The 19,840-nt window shown below is 37.7% G+C and overlaps 1 protein-coding gene across 2 annotated transcripts; it reads left to right on the top strand.

Annotated features, from left to right (window-relative positions):
* The first annotated feature begins 1,950 nt into the window (after positions 1-1,950).
* Positions 1,951-17,623, top strand: LACTB2 (lactamase beta 2). Of its 2 annotated transcripts, none has more exons than XM_053948718.1 (7): positions 1,951-2,225; positions 2,739-2,902; positions 4,225-4,348; positions 7,032-7,210; positions 11,195-11,343; positions 13,054-13,131; positions 15,444-17,623. In XM_053948718.1, exons 1-7 carry the CDS (start codon positions 2,104-2,106, stop codon positions 15,516-15,518), a joined length of 891 nt encoding a protein of 296 aa, XP_053804693.1. In that variant the 5' UTR covers positions 1,951-2,103; the 3' UTR covers positions 15,519-17,623. The 2 variants fall into 2 exon arrangements, with proteins under 2 accessions (XP_053804693.1, XP_053804683.1); XM_053948708.1 differs by having other exon boundaries at positions 1,955-2,225; positions 13,054-13,135.
* Positions 17,624-19,840: the final 2,217 nt, after the last annotated feature.

Raw genomic sequence — 19,840 nt, 5'->3', positions numbered from 1 at the left:
GATTTTGCAGGAAATGGAGATGATAAAAGAACCTGAACTTCGTTCTCCAAAGGCATCATTGCTGCCACCTACAGATGAAACAAATTCACAGCTCCTTCCTAACATGAGGAAATGATTTCACTACAGGACAGCAAGAGTAGTAACAAGTATTTCCCGGAGAACAAGTCTATAGCTCCCCAAACAATTTTTAATTTGAGAGGGGTAAAAAAAAAAAAAAAAAGTCTTGTGATGTTAAAAATAACGCCACCTGAGTTATCAATTACATATAAAACAATATAATTTTGGAAACCCTCTCAAAACATTCAGAATTTTCTTAAAAAATAGAAAACCATTTAAATATACAACTTGGTTTAGGTAGTAGCTTTTTCTAATGACTAAACTAAACTTTACCTGAAGACTGAAAATGGGTTGAATGTACCAATAGCTTTAAAACATGCTACAAAAATAGCATAAGAGGGTACCTCAGGATTAGGTAAATTCAGGTCTAGTCACAGTTTCTAACAAAAGAGCATATACAGGCAAATGATATGGGGAGAGATGAGAATATTGTGTATGAGGTTTTCTTGATTATTTCAACAACATATCTGCACACATAAAAGCTTCTTTCCTTTGACCTGAAACATCCCTTCTGTTGTCTGTAGTTCATGCTTTAATGAGCATGAAAATAAAAAAATAAATGTAGTGGTTTTATATCTGAAATAAGTAAATGGGTATCTCAAATAAGTAAAGATTTTTCAGATAAATCAAGGAAATTGGTTGAAGGCCTAAGTATAGGGATTATCAGCATCAGTGGTACAGTTTCTGGCTATGGCTTTGTATTGCTGTGATCACCTTATAAGAGGTACCATATGAGATTTTATATAAGTATAAAACAATCAGATAATATTTGAAATCCTACTATTAGCAAAGTTACCCACAGTAATATTGCCTTCTTTTATTTTTATGTTTATTCTTCATTTACATGTAGTTTAAGGAGAGAACAAGTCTGCCCTATTTTCTTTAACAATGTCACTTGAAAGGCAATTAATCAGGGGTATCAGAGGAGATGCTGCAGAGCCAAACAGGGAAATCTCAGCACCTTGCAGGAGCTACAATGAATGCTGCTTGCAAACACATTATTTCTACTTGGATATATGGATATATGTGATTTCACAAAATCACAGAACGGCTGAGCTGGGGAGGGACCACTGGAGTTCATGTTTGAAGCCCCAGCTCAAGCAGGGCCACCTAGAGCCAGATGCCCAGGACCGTGTCCAGATGAGTTTTGAGCATCACCAAGGATGCAAATCCACAACCTCCCTGGGCCCCCTGTGCCAGCTCTCGGTCACCCACACAGTGAAAAAGTGTTTCCTGATGATCAGAGTGAACATCCTGTGCTCTAGTTTGTGCCCATTGCCTCTGGTGCTGGCACTGGGCACCATGACAGGACCTGAGGCAATTGCCCTGTGACAGAGCCTGGGCATCCTCTTTTCTGGTTTTTACACACGATTAGATTGTCCTGAGCCTGTTCTTCCCCAGGCTGGACAGTCCCAGTTCTCTCAGCTTTTCCTCACATAAGAGATGCTCCAGTCCCTTCATCAGCTTAGTGGCCCTATGCTAGACACTCTCCAGCAGCTCTCCAATTTTATTTAAAATGCTGAATCCTAGGTAGCTCCTATATGCCGTGCGGGAGCATACGCAGTTCCTACATCCAATGTAAGTAGGCGTGTTCCTGGACACAGAAAAGGTGCATTTGACTCTTACAACAAATTTCTCTGGAAAAAGCCGGCAAAGCACGGACATGCCTCTCACCGGGCAGCAGCGAGGCACGGAGAACTGAAGTCCACCGAGAACCGGCCTCCTCCACGCAGGAGAACTTTATCGGATTGGATCACGGCACCGTGTACCGTGCAGAGCGGGTTTTAGCCGCACACCCGCCCGGCCCAGCCCCGCTGCAGAACGGAAGGAGCCGCCCCAGGGGCGGGCGGGAGGCGCCGCGGCCGCGCCCCAGGAGGCGGAGCACGGCCATAGAGGCTTCCGCCCGGCCATAGAGGCTTCCGCCCGGCCGGCCTGCGGCAGCGAGAGGGGAGCGGAGCCGGGGCTTCGGGGGCGTTCGCTGCAGAGATGGTGTCGCTGCTACCGCGCATCGAGCGGCTCTCGTCGCGGGTGGTGCGAGTGCTGGGCTGCAACCCGGGGCCCATGACCCTGCAGGGCACCAACACCTACCTGGTGGGCTCCGGGCACAGGTACCCACCCTGCTCGGAGAACGGGGCGGGGCACGGCGGACCAGGCTCCGCTGCCCCGGGCCCGCTTGCGGACCGTGTGCTGCCTTCAGCTCGAGAGGCCGCTACCGGCCTGTTCCCAAATCCCTTAGTCAGCGCTGAAGAGAGGAAAGGACAGCGTTAAATTTGAGGAGCTAGTGCCCGGAGGCGGCTTGGGCGGGTGGGACATGGAGCCTCGTCCGAGCGACCCTTGAGCCGAGGCCGGGAATTCAGTGAGGGACGCAGGCGTGTGCCTCAGGCCGTGGTGATTTCTGCCACTTGTTGCGGAGTTGTAAATGTGTGGCCTACGTTATTACCCCACTTTTTAAATTGTTATGCTGCAGGACTGGAATGTCAGGTGGCATCTGGCTATGGAGATATCCATTATTGCTAAATTTCTATCTGTCGGCTTGTTTTATTAATATTACTTGGCTGTCATGTGAACACTTTATTTTCTGGTGTGTGTCTCTCCCTCCCTTTTTTGTGGTCCGTGTGTAGAAGAGTTCTTATTGACACTGGAGAGCCAGATATTCCTGAATATATCAGCTGTTTAAAGCAGACACTGTCAGAGTTCAACATCGCCATTCAAGAAATTTTAGTGACACACTGGCATCGTGATCATACTGGTGGAATACCTGATATCTGCAAAAGCATTCCGAGTGGTAGGCAGAGATTTCAGATATTGCTGAAAATGTTAAATACATGGCAAGAAAAGCATTAACTGAATGCGTCTGTGCAAATCAACTGGATTATTATTCTGTATAAACTACATGCAATTTCATGATCCTGCTGCACTGTATAGATTGAGAGCAATGAATAATCTGAATTTAATAGTTGTAGTACTACAGGTTTTCTTTGATACCTGTGCATACTATCGTAGTGAATTCTACTTATGTGTAAATAATGAAAACATAGGTTAATGTCAGCATGGTACTAAGAGATGTGATAAAAACGTGAAAAACTGCTTCTGTTTTACTTGGACAGCAATGATAAATTTATTGTTATTTTCACTTTTGTAAAAACAAATTGCTTGAATTTTGAAAAAGAAATGTGCATAACTTTGGGATTCCTTACAGGAGCCCATTAGTAGTTGCTGACAAATTCATAAGCCTCAGAGCATGAGGGAAAAGCAGTAGGGCAGTGTGCAAGTAAAGTCTGATCTAAAAATGTGTATTTCATGTTGACAAGCAGTAAGAGACATTTCTGTGTTGGTATCTGAGAAGAGAATAAGTGGTATGGATAATGTGGTAATTCTTAACATTGTTGGACTTTGTCACGAGCTTTGTCACAGGCTTAATTTTGTAAAGTTGCCAGGTGCTTATCTGCAACGAAGCCTGGGCACTACTGAAAACAATTGGTGTCCTGGAGACATGGGTACATTGGTGTCTTTGTGAGGATTTTGGGCTAGCCAGCCTATCAATGTGGTTGTAAAGACTAGCAAGGGATATGAATGCCTTTCTGAGTTGCTATCTATAGCTGTTCCACCCAAGGTGTTTGCATTTTGTGCACTGTTCAGAATGATAAGAGTTGAGAGAAGTTGCAGGTCAAAAAGTCTTCATCCAATTTTAGACAAATGTTGAGTGATGCTTCTGTGAATCATAATGTAAAATGTGAGGGCAGAAATCTTAGTGGCATTGTAAAAACTTGGGGGAATTGGCTCATGAGTCAAGAAGGAACATTTGTAAAATATAATATTACTGATCTTTATTAATTTCATTTGTGGTTTTTTTCCAACTTCAAATTTTTCACTGGTACAGAGTGCTGTATTCAGAATCAGTGGCTTTCACTGTTTAGTGGTTTTGGCTCTGGAATAAGGCTGCCCTACAAATATAAATATAATAATTTACAGAATTTGTTGTTTCTAGTTTTGTATTCATACTGTATGATAATTAATAGTACTTATTCAAAAAGTAACCTGTCTGTGGAATTACCTTGTTAACGACAAATTCAAACCATCATTGTCTTTGCTTTCCTTAAATATTAGACTCGGACTATCGCATATGTAAGCTCCCTCGTGTCCCTTACTGTGAGGAAACAATAGAAGGAGGACATAAATATTTTTATCTTAAAGATGGAGATATGATAGAGACAGAGGGAGCCACACTCAGGTAACCATGAATTTCTTCAAGTTCTTTTTTCTTCAGAATTCTGATTTGTACATGCATCCTAATTCTTAATGATTGCCAATCCATACATCTAATCTTTTCAGCACTTATGCATGTAGTCTTCCTATCATGATCCAGCAGGATATGTTAATACAACGACACTGTTTTTATGAATGAGAATTATCAGAAATTAGCCTTTGGATTTAGTCTTTAGACTCAGCAGAGAAATTAACAGTATTTCCCTAGAAAAACACTTTCTCCAGGGAAATCAAATAGGATTTTGCATACTTTGTTATCACTTTTACATAATTAGTTACTATTAAAATTGTGGAAGTCTTTAGTAGTCTGGCTGGATTATTAGCATGCCTTTCTTTTTACTTGAAAAATATTTCCCTAGGAGACTCTAAAACATTTAATACTTAAAATGTTTCATTTTAGACCTTGAACCTATGAGGTTCTTGTAGGATGCCAGTTTTGGAGGATGATGCATACTACCTATAATGTTAGTCTGAATGAGTGTGAAACAGAAAGCTAATTTGCCTCGTGGAGGCACACACACAATAAAAAGGTCTGACCATTCTGTTTTCAGACTCCTTTCTTTAACAAGGCATTATTCTTACAAGGATGAAGTTTGCTTATTTTCTTCATTTTAGATGGGAACTGTATTCCACTTGTAGACTATGTCACTTGGTTGATTGCAAGGGAAAAAACATTTAAAAAGAAAAGGGATGTGTTTTGTCAAAAAGCATTTTATTTTATTCGTGTAAAAATAGAAGAAAAAGCATCTTATATTACATACTGAAGACCTTTCACTACCCTAAGTGGCCCGTGTTTGGACAAAACTTAGGAGATGGAAAATCATTTTTTTCATTTCAATCCAAGTCAGTCAAAGATTAGCATGTTTTGAAGTTTGTGGAGGACCAGGCGTAGGCATGTTTTGTCTCAGACATTCTGACTTGCGACAGGGAAGTTGTGATTGGCAGGGAGAGGCCCTTGGAGGTGGGACAGCACGGTCCTGAGCCAGCTTCCTTTTCTACCTTCAGATTCATGGTGCCTCCACCAGTCTCCCACCTCAGCTTGGTGCCTGGAGGGTTCAAACAGGCTGGCTGTGCTGGTGTGGGAGTTGAGAGCTTCTTGAAGGGTGTTGTAAAAATACAGGGCGTGTAGCCAACACCTGGGAGAAGTTTATTGTGACGATTGGGAGCTTGTTGAAGTGTGTCCTCAAAGTGAAGGGCTTCTTAGCTAGCACTTCTGAGGCCAAATAGTGGGCTAGTTTATACCAGAAAGCATGAGAGTTTCCAGACACATAGTCTGGTGTCCTTATTGATCCTGAAGAGAATTTGTAACAAATGTCACAACCCCTACGGGTGAATTGTAACAGGAGTGATGCAGCCAAACTTTATGGTTGGTTAAAAGCAGGCATTCTCACCTGGGTTAATTCAGTAACCACTTCAAGGATACTCGTAGATCCACCACTGGTTCCAAAACAGCAGTATCTGCATGTTAAATTTTAGTTATCAGCCGTGAGGTTCTCAAGGTGTGCCACAGCAGGGGGCAAGACATGCTGGCAGCACCTCTCCACACACTGTCTGGCATTGTCTTTCTGCTATTTTTTCATGTTAGTGGTTTGGCTTCCTGGTGAAATTTCATCAAGAACTGAAGGATCCATGTCCCAAAGGTGAGCTCATCAACTTGATTTTGATGTTGCCTCCACAAGGAGATGGCTCACCTGCTTTCTGCTGAGCTCAGTATTCAGTAGGAGCTGGCAGTCATTGCATCAGATTATGCTGCACTTGAGGTCTCCCAGCCCTGCTTCAGCACGGCTGGGAGCTGTTTAGCCTTGCCCTGTACACCACACTTGGCACCAGCTCTGTCACTTCCTGATCACTGCTTTGATGCATCTGCCATTAACAAGAAGATTCTAATGGATATTATCAGTGATGCTGGTTGGAGTTGTGTTACTTTCAGTCTGCATCAGCCTCAGCATAAGATCCTTCTACTTTTCAGAAATCATCATGAAAGGACACCCCAGTACAGCTCCTTGGCAGCTCAGGTTACCATATACTGTATACATACCCACTGCTCCTTTGCTGCATGCTAATAACACTGCTTGTGCAAGCTGTGGGTTCTTAATCCTTACCATGCAGGTGTTTAATGACCTGCACATAGAATAGCTGAAAGAGCTGCAGGGAAAAATAAATTTTTGGAGACTGAACTTTATCTGGGTCGGGTTCAGAAGTTTGTAGTTAATTTCTAAAAGAATAGCTATCATCCTTACCCTCCTTCCAAAGTACAGTGTGTATGTCAAGAACTTCAAGTGTTTCAATCTGGAAATAACATGTCAATCTTATTTTTTAAAGCTTCAGAATAATGCCCTCTATAATAGAAATTCTGCATGGCTAGTCAGCTCCTTTAATGCACTTGTATTAATGCACATACAGTGTGTCATGTAAGTAAAAGCATGCTAGAGATGATTGGTGTTCTCTGGATGGTCTAAGAAAATTGATTGGGATTAGGCAAAGTGATACCTGTTTATATCAACTTTTCAGCCTTTTTTGGTCAGTTTTTTTCTGGTTCTTGTTATGGGCTGCTTTGCAAGTGTATTATTTTACCATCATTTTTTCTGGCTTCAAAAATGAAGTGTATATATATATGAAAAACATATGCTTTTTTGCTCTTTAAACAGAGTTTTATATACACCAGGACACACTGATGATCATATGATTTTACATCTAGAAGAAGAAAATGCTATATTTTCTGGTGACTGTATTTTAGGGGAAGGAACAACAGTAATAGAAGACCTATCTGATTACATGAAAACTTTGAAAAAGTTGTTAGAAATGAAACCAGATTTGATTTATCCAGGTAAGTGGTTTTGGTTTTAATTGCTCTCTTTTACTGTGTAATTTTTAAATATCTCCTCTAAGAATTTGATAACTATTATTACAATCAAACATCATTCCTGATGTAAAAATTCAATTTAATAAGCAGTAAGCTAAGCTGACTTTGTCATGGTGGTTTGCAAAACATTTTCAGTGATAGGTATCTTTCCTTTCTTAAATTTCTCCATTTCAGGGTGGGTCTTGTCTTTCTGTGCCTAAAGACTCCAGGGGCCAAAGTCTTTCACTGTTGGAATCATACAGCAGATTTAATTTTCTTATATTACTCTATCCCTGTCCTTGAATGTTATCCTGGAAGAAAAAAATATTAATTGTTCTTTCATTCCTTTTCATCCCCACATACATACACTGTCAATGTGAGTAACCTAAATGTTGAGAGAGTTGCGTGTCCTTTGCAATACAGATTAATCACAAATTTGTCTTGGAAAGCTGTAGAACTGTAAAGTGGTAATCTTAGTTAATGATTTAGGTTCAGTTTGAACAAGAGCTAGGAGGCCAAAAATGTTCTAAAAATAAGTTGCCTATTCATTCAGTCTATGAATTTCCTTTAGTTCTTTTCTCTCTCTCTCCCCTTCAAACCTTGGGAATGCATTTACTTTTCATATATACCACATGTCTGTTTGACAAGACTACATTTTAAGAATTCATTATGTAACTACAGTTTAAGCTCCTCATTTGCTTTTTCAGAGCTACATTTCAGGATTTTTTCTGACTTTTTCTGTTTCATCTTCAACTTGTCATTCCAAGCTACTGTATCTACGTTCTCAGTTGTGCCTTTTTCCATTAGCCATCTATGTTTAGCCTACTCTCTTGTGTTCACTCTTAAAATAGCCTTCTTTTGAAATATGTGTCCTTTAAGATCTCGGCATAAAAATGCTGTTTAAGAAAAACATTCTTACATATTCCATAGATGTGGAGGTTGATGTAGACAGAATAGTGACTTGGTCATATTTATTGACTTAACTGACTTAAGTAACCATTAAAACTAACAATTGTTTAGCCTCCAAAACCTCAACCAAATGTTTTACTTTCTTTCTTTCTTAATACCTGCAAAATGCAGTCTGTTCCTCTAACTGAATTTCTGCCTTCCAAAACCCCATATATGTCCAATTCTGTTTGGTTTATCAAATGTATCTGTTGTATTTCACTCTGTTCTTAATGATTTTGTATCTAGATTACATATTCACCAAGGCTGAACATCTGTGCTCTTTATTTGTAAGTGTTTGCTGCTGTTTTAATTGTGTTCTTACTGGACTTGCAATTAGGAAGCCGATCTGACATTGTGCATTTTCAGTGATGATAGCTAAGTATTGAGATTTGGAGGTTTGGAACTATTCATCCATGCACCACAAAATGTACATGCAGTCATGCAAAAAGTGCTATTGCCCAATCAGAACAATTGGTGATACTGTTGGGTGTCACTACAGCAGAAGTAGTTTGCTTTACCAATATGTTCTATATAAGCCAATCACTCTGTACTGCAGTATTAGGTCTTCATAATTCTTGAACCGGTTCCTCCACCAATGCTTTAGCACTCATGTGGTAACCTCAGAATTGCACAATTTTTTTTAACAAACTGACTGCTGACTACCTGAGAGTAGGTGAATTTTGTCAATCCTTTCCCTTCTGTGTTTCTTTTTTGACTTAATATGGGAATGACTTGGGCACAATACTCAGCATATCTAATTACAGATAATATTTGATGAGAATCCTTGGGACAAGAAAAGGGCATTTTAGTCAGCAGAGGGCTCCCCATCCTGTAATAATAAACGATTTTCCTTGGAAATACAGAAAAAAATGGTACCAGAATTAGGAATTTGTGGAAGATTTCATGAGCCAATTGTTTTCTTCACTTCTGTTCTTTGTGCTGTAATTTAGAGAACCTCACACTTCACAATGTGTTATGAGGAAATAATATGTATCTGTCTGAAATTAAAGCTGAGTTCAAGGAAAGACGGTCATATTTGAGAGTGCTTTTCATATGCTCAGAAACATTTTACTTTTATTCAGATATTAATCCATTTATTACAGTTAATAAATAAATTACTGCTGTTACTGAAAAATGATGGATGGGAAAGTTCCACATCTGGGTTTAGTTCCAAGCTTTCTGAGATCATTTTAATGGACGTATATGCATACACAACAGCTATGGATCAGATGATGTAATGGATATGTAGTCCCTTTAACTTTACAAAATGTGGGTTCCAGTTCAGGTTCTGACATTGGTCTTGTAGTCCAAGTCAATTAAATCACTTGGAAGAGTAGGGACAGGTTTTAAGAATGCCTAGAGATTCCATGTACAACCCTTAATTTTGCTTACTTCAGTGAGACTTCTGTCATGAGAGAATGCAAGAGAATGGACAGTTAACATTACAGTCTCTGCTTTGTAGATCTTACTGTGTTTTTTCTAAAAAGTTTTTTAAGTTTTGGGTGTATAAATGGTAACAGTAGAGATACTGTTACACTTGTAATTTATTTTGTAAGGAAAAATAGCTTCATATTAAATATGTTTGAAATCATTAAATATAAATGCATATGCTAGTATAGCTTTGTGTTTACACGTTACATATCTTGTATTTATAATACTTAAACAAGGTAAGTTTCAATGTATACTTAGTAAATTCAAACATGCTGGAGTGTGCAAGCTGAGATGTATAAATATTCTGATTACAGAAGATTCCTTTGACACTTTAGTTCAAAACATGAAAAATCAGTTGCTCTTTTTCTATAAGCTGCCTGTCATCAGGCAAAATAAGCTTCGATTATAAAAGCTTAAAAATTAAAAACCCATTTAATCCATAAACCCAAAAGTACAAGTAAAGATTACGGTGATTTTTTTAATAGTTAGAGAACGTCAAAAGAAACTGATTTTGATGATACCAAATAACTTCTAAAAGAAAGCTATAGTTTTTTTACAGTAGTTTCTCTCCTACTAATTTTATAAATTACTTAGAATTTGCACTCAGAGGGCAGAGCTGGAAGTTGCTGCTGCTACTTCAGGTGAGTTGTACAGGTGAAGAAATAGGAAACCTTGCTATAAAAAGCAAGTGATGAATGTTTGTGCAAGTCAATTCCTCTATAGGTAACACAATAAGTTTAATTTTTATGCATGTAGCTCTCATGGCTGAACAATATTTTCTGTCATTTTAATGTACCGTGAGACAGTATTTGATAAGGTTTATATCATAAAGGTTAGTGCTTTACCAGTTAAGGCGTTTCATAATGTGATTCAAAGACCTTTAAGTAAGTTGAACATTTCTGATCTGCCACTGTCAGTTCAGGAAACAATTTGTTTTGCTTTTTAACCAGCCAGACATGAAATGATCCACCTATAACTTTCCCTGTGCCTTCCATTTTTCCTGCCCTGACACGTTCTGACTGCCTCTCTTATTTGTTTTCTATTAATTTTTCTTATCATGCTCACGACAGTGTTTTTAAAGGCAGAAAATACAGTGTGTGAATCAGATTTGAAGATTTGTCACAATTGAAGATGTCACCTTGGTGTTTGCCCCAACAGGACAGTAGTACCTGAGTCCTTTGCATCAGCCATTATTGTTCAAAGGCCAGTATCAGTTTAAATCATTAGTGTCAATATCCTCTGGGGAGAGGAAGACAGGAAAATGGAGATAATACAGTAATCTGAATCTCATCTTTTAAATCTGTTCAGCAGTGAACTCTTTCCTTTTTTCTAATGGCCTAAAGTAGTCTTCCCTTGCTTTCCTTATTCCATCTGAAGTATTCCCTTTTCCCTGTCCAGACTTTTAATATCCTAGTTTTTCCTTTCCATCTTAATGCTTTGCAGATGCAGACTGTAATACAGACATTCAAACCTTTTTCTCAAGAGTTTTAAATCTACTAGAGTTTACATAAGAATGTTTCAATTATTCAATAGTGTACTTAATTACAAATGTAAGTAATAGTGATCTGGTACATGTGTTTTGATTTTTAGGTCATGGCCCAGTAGTACGTGATGCAAATACTAGAATCCAAAACTACATTTCTCACCGACTTGCACGTGAACAGCAAATTATAAATGTTTTCCAGAAGAATACTGGGAAATCCTATACATCTTCAGAGCTTGTAAAGATGGTGTACAAGGTAATTGTTGGTCAAAAGTTTTTAGATCAAACTAAAGAAAATTGAGGTTAGGTTCATAAAACTTGTATGTAACAGTGTTGGTCTTTGAATGAACATTATGGTGGCTCTTTGAAAGAGATAAAAAATATTTCTGCCTGTTCAGGGTTCGATTATGACTGTGCCTTTAAATTGTCTTGTTTAAGCACTTAATTGAGGTGAGGCCCACATGATTCTTACAAACTTATTTAACTATCCAGGTCTTAGGCACAGTTTCATAAGACTAAGCAAAAATTAAATTGTTGTGCTTGGTTCGAAATGAAAAGTATTACATGACTGTTAGTTGTGGATTTCCCAAAGTGTGTTTGGAGTCTCCTGAAGAATGGTTGAAAACTTTGAGTTCTTGATTTATTAGTCTGCAGGAGGTTACCAGTGGACTGCAGTTCCGCAGGACAGAGAAAGATACTGCAGCCCAGATGTTGGATGGCTTGTATGTGTCTTTAGACTGGTGTAACAGTACTTTCTTGCTACTTCATCATCCTTCATGTAACCTCTTCAGTTTTTCCCTGCGGTGGGGGGTTACTCTCCTAACAAGCAGAGATAAGAGATACAGTATTTCTGCTGTGGAGGAAGATGTCAGAGTTGCCAATGGCTGTGGCTTGTGAACAAGTCAGTAACAGCTTCAGGCTCATTTTTCCTGGTTCTGCTGCTACGCAATTTCTGAAAGAATGCCTACATCACCATGAACGTTTTGCAGTGCTGATGTACCATTACCTATGGCCATTCGGCTTCTGCAGTTCTGCCTGGTGAACTAGGTTTTAAGTATAGAGCCATTCTCGTGTTTCTGTAAATCACAAACCACTTGTCCCGCCTATATAATTTTTCCAGTACAAAGAAATGTATATGCTTTCAAAATATTCTCAAGGTTCACAATTTATTTAACTAGTTTTCTAGTGACTTTTCATACTATACATATTATTTGAAGAACTTTTTAATTTTCAAAAAGGAAAAAAAGAGCTTTACCTTTAGATGATAGAGCTGGAGAGGAGGATTTTGAGCAGTCGTCATACAATCACAGAATGGTATGGGTTAGAAGGGACTTTAAAGTCAGCAATTTCCATCCCCCCTGCCATGCCTTTCCACAAGACCAGGCTGCCCCATCCACCTTGTCCTTGAACCCTCCTTAGGGATGGGGCATCCACAGCTTTTCTGGGCAACACGTGTTACTGCTTTTTACATAACGAGCATTGAAGAATTGTAAGAAATATTTTGTCCTCCTGAAGCTGTTACATATTTTTATTGTTTACTCATTTACAGATAGTAATTGCTACCGGATATTTAAACCTATGCGAATGTTGTCATGGAATAGAACAGATAGTTATCTATAGAGAAATGCATTATAAATTTGTCTTTAAAAATATTCAGCTACACTGACAACCCAGGGCAGACCAAGCCCAGAGGAGGAGTCTTCTTAGTGCTGGCCAAAGTTTTCATCATACAAACAGATAATGCAAAAAACCGAGCAAAGTAAACAAAAATGTGTTGTTGGCCTGCGCATTTAACCGGTGTAAAATTGATTTGGTAACCTAGGGTTAGTTGTTACATAACTAACTGAATGTTCCCATACCAATTCAGAAGAGGAAAATCTGTGGTAATAAACCATGGGTTCCATATATTGAAAAAAATAATTGATGCATATTTAAATACAAAATGCATATTTTTTGTTCCCCTTAGGAAATCCCTGAGAATTTACTTCCAGCAGCAGAACATAACCTCCTAGTCCACTTGAAGAAGCTGGAAAAAGAAGGAAAAGTGTGTAAGTTGTGGAAGGAAGGTCATTTTCATTTTGATGTTTTATGCACTATTTCTCATGTTATTTTAGTGCATTATTTTCTGGCGGGGGGGGGAAATGCAATTTTTTGCATTAGCTGTCCATCATACAAATTGAAGTAGAGTAATATAGAGAATGGTTGTACAGTATTCACAAACTTTTAGAAAATATTTTACTAAATATTTGAGTGCTTAGAGCTCAGATTACTTCAATGCATATGCCTTTAAATTTTTATTTAAAACATACCATAGAATACATTCCTAATGGCAGCATTTATATCTTCCTGTATTTTCTGAAATTCATACCTAAATATGCATATGCATTTTATGAGTTTACATATAAGTTTGTGCCCATACTAAATATTGTGTGTATGTGTTATAGAGATGGTTAAAATCATGCAGTGTAAATTTTTATAATTTCTGATTAGTACAGTGCCTAAGTAGAGCTGCTATATTTAGTTTACTGTTTTTACATTGTGCCATTACTCTTAATGAACAAGGTGAACTATTCTATTTCTGTAATGGCATGTGCATATGGAAGCATTACTCAGTCAAAGCTTAGGAAAATATTTCTTCCTGCACAATACATAACTGCACTCAGGACTGTCTATTTATAAGTAAATAATCACATGAATTTACAGCTGTTGCAGGGCTTATTTTGTACAGAATACCATAGAAACTTTGCTAGCATGGTACTTATTGCAGCAGCTTTTAAATATTATCTTAATTCTTCGTTATTAACATACATCCTTGATCTATACATTTCTCCAATTTTGTGCCACCAGACTCATCAAGGGCATGAGGTGCTGTTGACTCTTTATCTCTTCTTTTCACTCTCAAAGTAGTTCAAGCAACAGCATTTTCTGTTGAGATCAAATAGTAGATAAATTAACTTTTTCTTTAAAGGTAGTCTTCCCTACAAGAGTGTCTGCATCTTGAATGCCCAGGAAATAATTTGGTTGAGTGAGCTACTGATTTAAGGGTTTGTTTTCTCAAAACCACCCTTTTCATTCTCAGAAATCACATTTCAGTTTTGAAGAGAGAGCACATACTTGAAATTATTAGAAAGGTTAAATAACTAGAGGAGATGCTAGTCAGAATAATTCTTGGGAATCTCCTACTCCAGTTGGAGGCCCTTGATTCAGATGTGTGTCTTGCTTTCCTGGAAGCACGAGATGTGCCCTTTGAAGTTTGTTTTGTTTTTTAAACCTGAATTTGTGGGCACAGAGAAAGCGAGAAGCAATCTCATTGGAACACTTGGGGTTACTGAATTTTTAAATACAAGCTTAGGCCCAGACCTATGGTAAATGCTTAACATTATGTGACCTTTGCCCATTTTTCAGTTCAAATTAAGGGCATCTGTTGAGGAAGACTGATTCTGTTGATTTTGAGCATGTCGCATACAAATGCTTGTGTACTCATGGTACTTGCTCATTTGATTTTAATATCCTTTGATGCCCTTTCCACATATTCCGAGACCTTGCAGCATCTCAAGTTTTGTTCTTGTTATGGAGGACTTGAGCCGTAGACATAACACTGTCTTGTTTAATTTTCTCAAAATGTTTTTCCAAAAGAACATCTTGTCAGTATCAATAATGGATGTGACAGGCATATTACAACCTTACAAGTGAGTTACTCACTGCAGATGATGGCCATATGTTGCCTGCTGCAATCATTAATTATCCACTCAATATTAGGGATTGCAGATTTTGTTGGTACATAACTTTTATGACTACAGTTGAAAGCGACACGGCCTCTTAATTAAAACAAAAATGTTGCTCTTGTTACTTAAGACAAAAATAATGTCTTGTAAGCAGGAGTGTGGCACAATGTGCATGTGTAAGCTTTATCCCATGGTTGGATATAAATAATTTCGTCATTGTTTCACATCATAGCTGATGAAGAGATAAAAATAATTTGGCTATTCTTAATTTAGGAGCACAGACTTTTTTACGTCTAAAGGTTATAAATCTCAGAAAATGCAACAAGTGCTCTGCTACCTCAGATTTGTTAATATCTAGAAAGTTTAATATACCAAACTTGAAATAACTAGAGGATTATTAAGACCTTTTTATTAATCACTCTTTATACTGCTCGGTTACATTGTGAAATAGTTGGTGTTTATCACTTTTGATTAAAACTGAACACTGGCATGAAGGAAAGTATTTCATTAGTTTTAATAATGAATGTCATGTGTAGGCATACATATACATGTTAAGTTTGGGATAATCTAATGTTTACAAATAAAATCTAAGTATTGATTTGTGACTAATTTGGTGTCTTTTTCTTAACAGTACGTGATGAAACTCCCAACTTCAGATGGAAAAACAATTTATAAGTTAGGCAAGATTGCTCAGGAATGTATTTAAATCTTCATGGTTGCTGTATGAAAAATCATAACAATGAGGAAAGTAAAAACTAATTTTTACTTAGTTTTAAAAAAAGTGGTGACAATTTTAAAGCAATGTTACAGTAAGTTAACTGATGTTTCACATTCTACTCTACTGGAATTTTAAAATACCTTGGTGAGTACTGAGTTAATAAAAAGGAATGAGTGTGAAGAATTGAATCCTGCCTTTGTTATAAAGTGCTGAGTTTTATAATTTTTGCATTTATCATGCAAAAGACAAATAGCAAGGTCTTATAAACTTAATATTATAGTATCTTAAAGCAATATTATAAATTTAATATATCACTTATATAGAAGAAACCTCTAGTAAAAAAACCAGAAAATATGTTATTCTAAACCTGGTTTAATCTGCTTGTGTTTCTCAAAAAGTAATTTTCTAATAAGTTATCTGTACATATTAAAAAACCAAGTTATTTTTGCTAACAGGTGTAATACTGGGGTTTATGTTCCCTTTCTAATTTAGCTGAATGTGCTCATCTTTGCTGGTTGCTCAGTGCCATATGTTTTAACAAACACTGGAAGTAATTCTAGACTTTTGGTTTGTTTGGTGGAAACACCATTTCTATGGAATTCATTCAAAGGATGCATTAATTTTAACTAACGAGTGTCAATGCATAGAGTTGGAGCAGACTCTTAAATTCTTTGTAAGATTCTGCAAGAATGTGATTAAAAAGCCGTATAAATTGAGATATGTGTTACACGCCATATGAAGTTTTGCTGTCAATCCACTTAAAGTAGAAATATTTTAACTAAGAGGTTGTATTTGTTTGTAAGGTATTGTACAGTGTATTAAACTATGTTTGGAGATTAATTTAAAACTGCAAGTTCAGTTCTCTGTGAACCTCCGACTTGCAGAATAGCACATAAATATTTGCATTACTTTGTCTGTTCAAAGTGTGAGACATTTGGTGATATATAAATTTCTTATAATATTACTCAGCCTTAAAAAACAAAAGCAGATCTGAGATATTTGAAAATATCAAGGACAAATATATGACCGTGAAAACCTTTGACCATTCAATCCTGTACCCTCATTTGTGAAGCATGCATATATGTTTGGGTCTTTAAGGCATATCTTAATAATTGACATTGTTTTATGAAGCTGATGGCATTTGTTCTGATCAACTGAGACAGATCCAAAACACAAATCTTCACTGGAACAGCAACCCAAAACTGAAATGGTGCTCTGAAGTAGTAGGCAGACCCCCGAAGAAGGGGAATAATTACTTTCTGTAAAAATTATGCTTCTTTCAAGCTTCACTGATCTGAAATTTGGCCACATTATGACACATGCTCACTTTTAACTTTTTATACAGTGGCATTTTGAGGCCTTTCTCAGGTCTGCTAGGTTTCTTTCCTATTGTATTTTCTATTTACTTATATTTTTCCAGACACTTTTTATCCCTTCCTCCCACAAACTTTTTTTTTCTTCAATTCCTTTTGGAATAATTACTCATTTTTCAATTGGACTTCTTTCCATTAATAATTCGTTTTCCTGTAGCTATTCCATTAATTTATAGTTACCTTTTCTACTGTTAGGCATAAAAACATAATTATCACTGCTTTATTGAAAAAGATAAAAAGATAATCCATATGCTCTGAATGGTGTCATTTTGCTTCAAGAAAACAGAAATATCACTGAAATGACAGTTTGCTGTCATGTGGTCTGAGAACGCTAAGACAGCAGGAAACTGATATGAAGAGGTGATGTCTCATTACTTTTCTGAGCTAAAGAAGAAATCTAATGTCACTTAATGATTTTCTTCTGTTTTCCTATAAATTTTGAAATACATGGAAATGGCTTTAGAATGTACTTAAAGAATTGTTGGAACTTGCAGGTGGTGAAGAAAGCAAGAGAATACAAATAGAAAACTCCATGTTCTCTGCTGAGCTGCCTGACATCTTCAAAAAAAAAAACAAAAACAAAAACAAGGAAAAAGGCTGTTTAACCAGACAAGTAATTAATGATTGTGTATGGTGTCTTTGGAATATTAAGAGCAGAAATTGCACTGTTACTAAGATGCATATATAATAAAGGATACTTGGCTATGGCATCTTGAAAAAGTCTCAAGGCTCCTTGTTGATTATCATGTCAAATGCAGTGTTCATTTTTAAAAGGTGACAATGTAAGATATGCCATGTATGTACAAAAAGGAGGATTAGCCCTTTCACATGAACATATTCATCTGTTGAGAATACATTAAAGGTTACAAATAAAAAGAGGGGAGGGGGCTACTTCTATCTTAATAGGTTAGAAAGGCTAATAATACCAGTTACTGGGATAACTTTCTAAACAGCTGGGGCCAGAAGGAAGCACAAACCATATTTCCAGCCTTTCTGCTAGCTAATTTCAAGAACCTGTCCTGAAAAGCAACATCCTTTATTACATTTAAGACCTAGACATTTGATGGTAGATATCATCTTTTTTGAAGTTTTCCATTCTGTTCCTTGCTGATTTACTTATTTATATTTGTTTTAAAATACTGTTCTTGGTTCTCTCTCTAAGCATGCTTGATGACACATAAATTCAGGAAAGATTCCCAAATAAAAAGCTGTTTGTGTCTTGTTACTGCAGGTGTCATAATGTGCTTCCTGCAGAAGTCTCCATGATCTTGCCACCTGAAACACCATATTTGGTTTGGTTGGGAAGGTTTTGGGACACAAACACACACACATGGTGGTGGCTTCTGTGATAAGATGCTAGATGCTGACTCAGATCGTAGGGAACTTCCTAAATAAGGTGATCAGTTTGAAGCCTAGTTTTGGAAAATACGGATGTCTGGAAAGAAATGTGGCAAACAGACCAGCCACCCGTGGCAAGCAGCAGGCTGAGGGCTGACCATCCCACTTTGCCTAAAGTACCGTACGAAGCTTCATGTGGCAGAAGAGGAAACGCCTGATAAAAGGAAGGTGTGGAAACTTCAGGTGAGGCAACAGATTGCCTTGTTTTCCATTTCAGTGTAGCAGTTTACAGTGTATCATCGGGACAAACACACAGCTGAGCTGAAACAGGGCCTGTATGACAGGATATCTAGCCAGGCACTTGCTGATTAAAGCTTGAGGAAAGCATGTCTTGTTCCACTTAAGTCTTGTTATATTTTATGGAGATGAGATGACCCGATTTCTTTTAAGTCTGAGATGGGAAATAGATGCAAACTTATATTGCAAAATGGAGTCCAATTTTTATTCCAACCCAGTGTATTTCACAGGTACAGTATTGTCAAGATCTGTGATATTTTAATGATCCTGACTGTAGAAAGTCTCTGTCTTTCAGCCCCTCTGCCAAAGAAGGAGTTGTAATTCGTCTCTGCTGGTTTTCAAGGTTGTTTATTTCTTCTTATCTAAAATATTTTCTCTCTGACCTGCAGCAGGTCTGTCTCACAGGACAGCGTGCGGGGCTCTGCCCCTCAGTGGGATGTTACAAACATTATATACTAGAAACTACATGTGCTACATTTACAATAACGTGCCAATATCTATCACCCATGTTGAACAGTGTGTCCCCAGCCTAAACCAATAGAAAAATGCCAACACCACAGTGAAACATGGAGGGCATGAAGAAGAAGAAAAAGGACCAGGCACACCAAATTTCCTCCATCTTGACTCCTTTGAACCCCTTATCTAGAATCCTAAAATTCTACTTTTGCACCCGTGCCACACTAATTACTACTTATATCAAACACTCAGAGCTTGTAATTCATCCTGTAAGATTGAAAACTCTTTTCCATGGCTAGAGATCAGAGACAGTGTCTCTCAGGGCTCTGTACAGGGGGGTTCCTGACCCCCTGCCAGGATCCCAGACCTTCCAGGGCAGCCACAGGGATGCCCTGGATTCCCACATGTATGTTCCATCCATGACTAAACTGTATGCAGTCAGAGATACACTTTCACATTGAAATGATGTCCTGCTTACTTTTACACAATACTGGTACACTCAGGGGATTAAGGCATTTCTAGAATACAAAACATCTTGGGATTAAAATATGAATGCTCTTTCTGTTTAAACTTTTTAAAAAATATCCATCTGTGAAGGGACATTTTTCTGTAGCTTTTTCTGTATTTTTAAGTGTCCTAGATCATCTCCAGACACTAAATATAGCTGTCTCGTTACAAATTCATAAAAGATCTGTGAGCATCTACACAGCTGATGAAGGTGTTTCATAGTTGAAAAACCTGGTCGTACGCTGATCAATCTGTTCCATGAGTCACTGCTCCATACAGTTGGAAGAAATCAACCTTTTTAAAATAGCTCACACAATGAATTTGGTCCACACTCTCAAT

This window comes from Vidua chalybeata, chromosome 1 (assembly GCF_026979565.1).
Source record: "Vidua chalybeata isolate OUT-0048 chromosome 1, bVidCha1 merged haplotype, whole genome shotgun sequence".
Taxonomy (NCBI): Eukaryota; Metazoa; Chordata; class Aves; order Passeriformes; family Viduidae; genus Vidua; species Vidua chalybeata.
The sequence above is the reverse complement of the archived record's forward strand: the minus strand, read 5'-3'. Positions and strand labels throughout refer to the sequence as shown.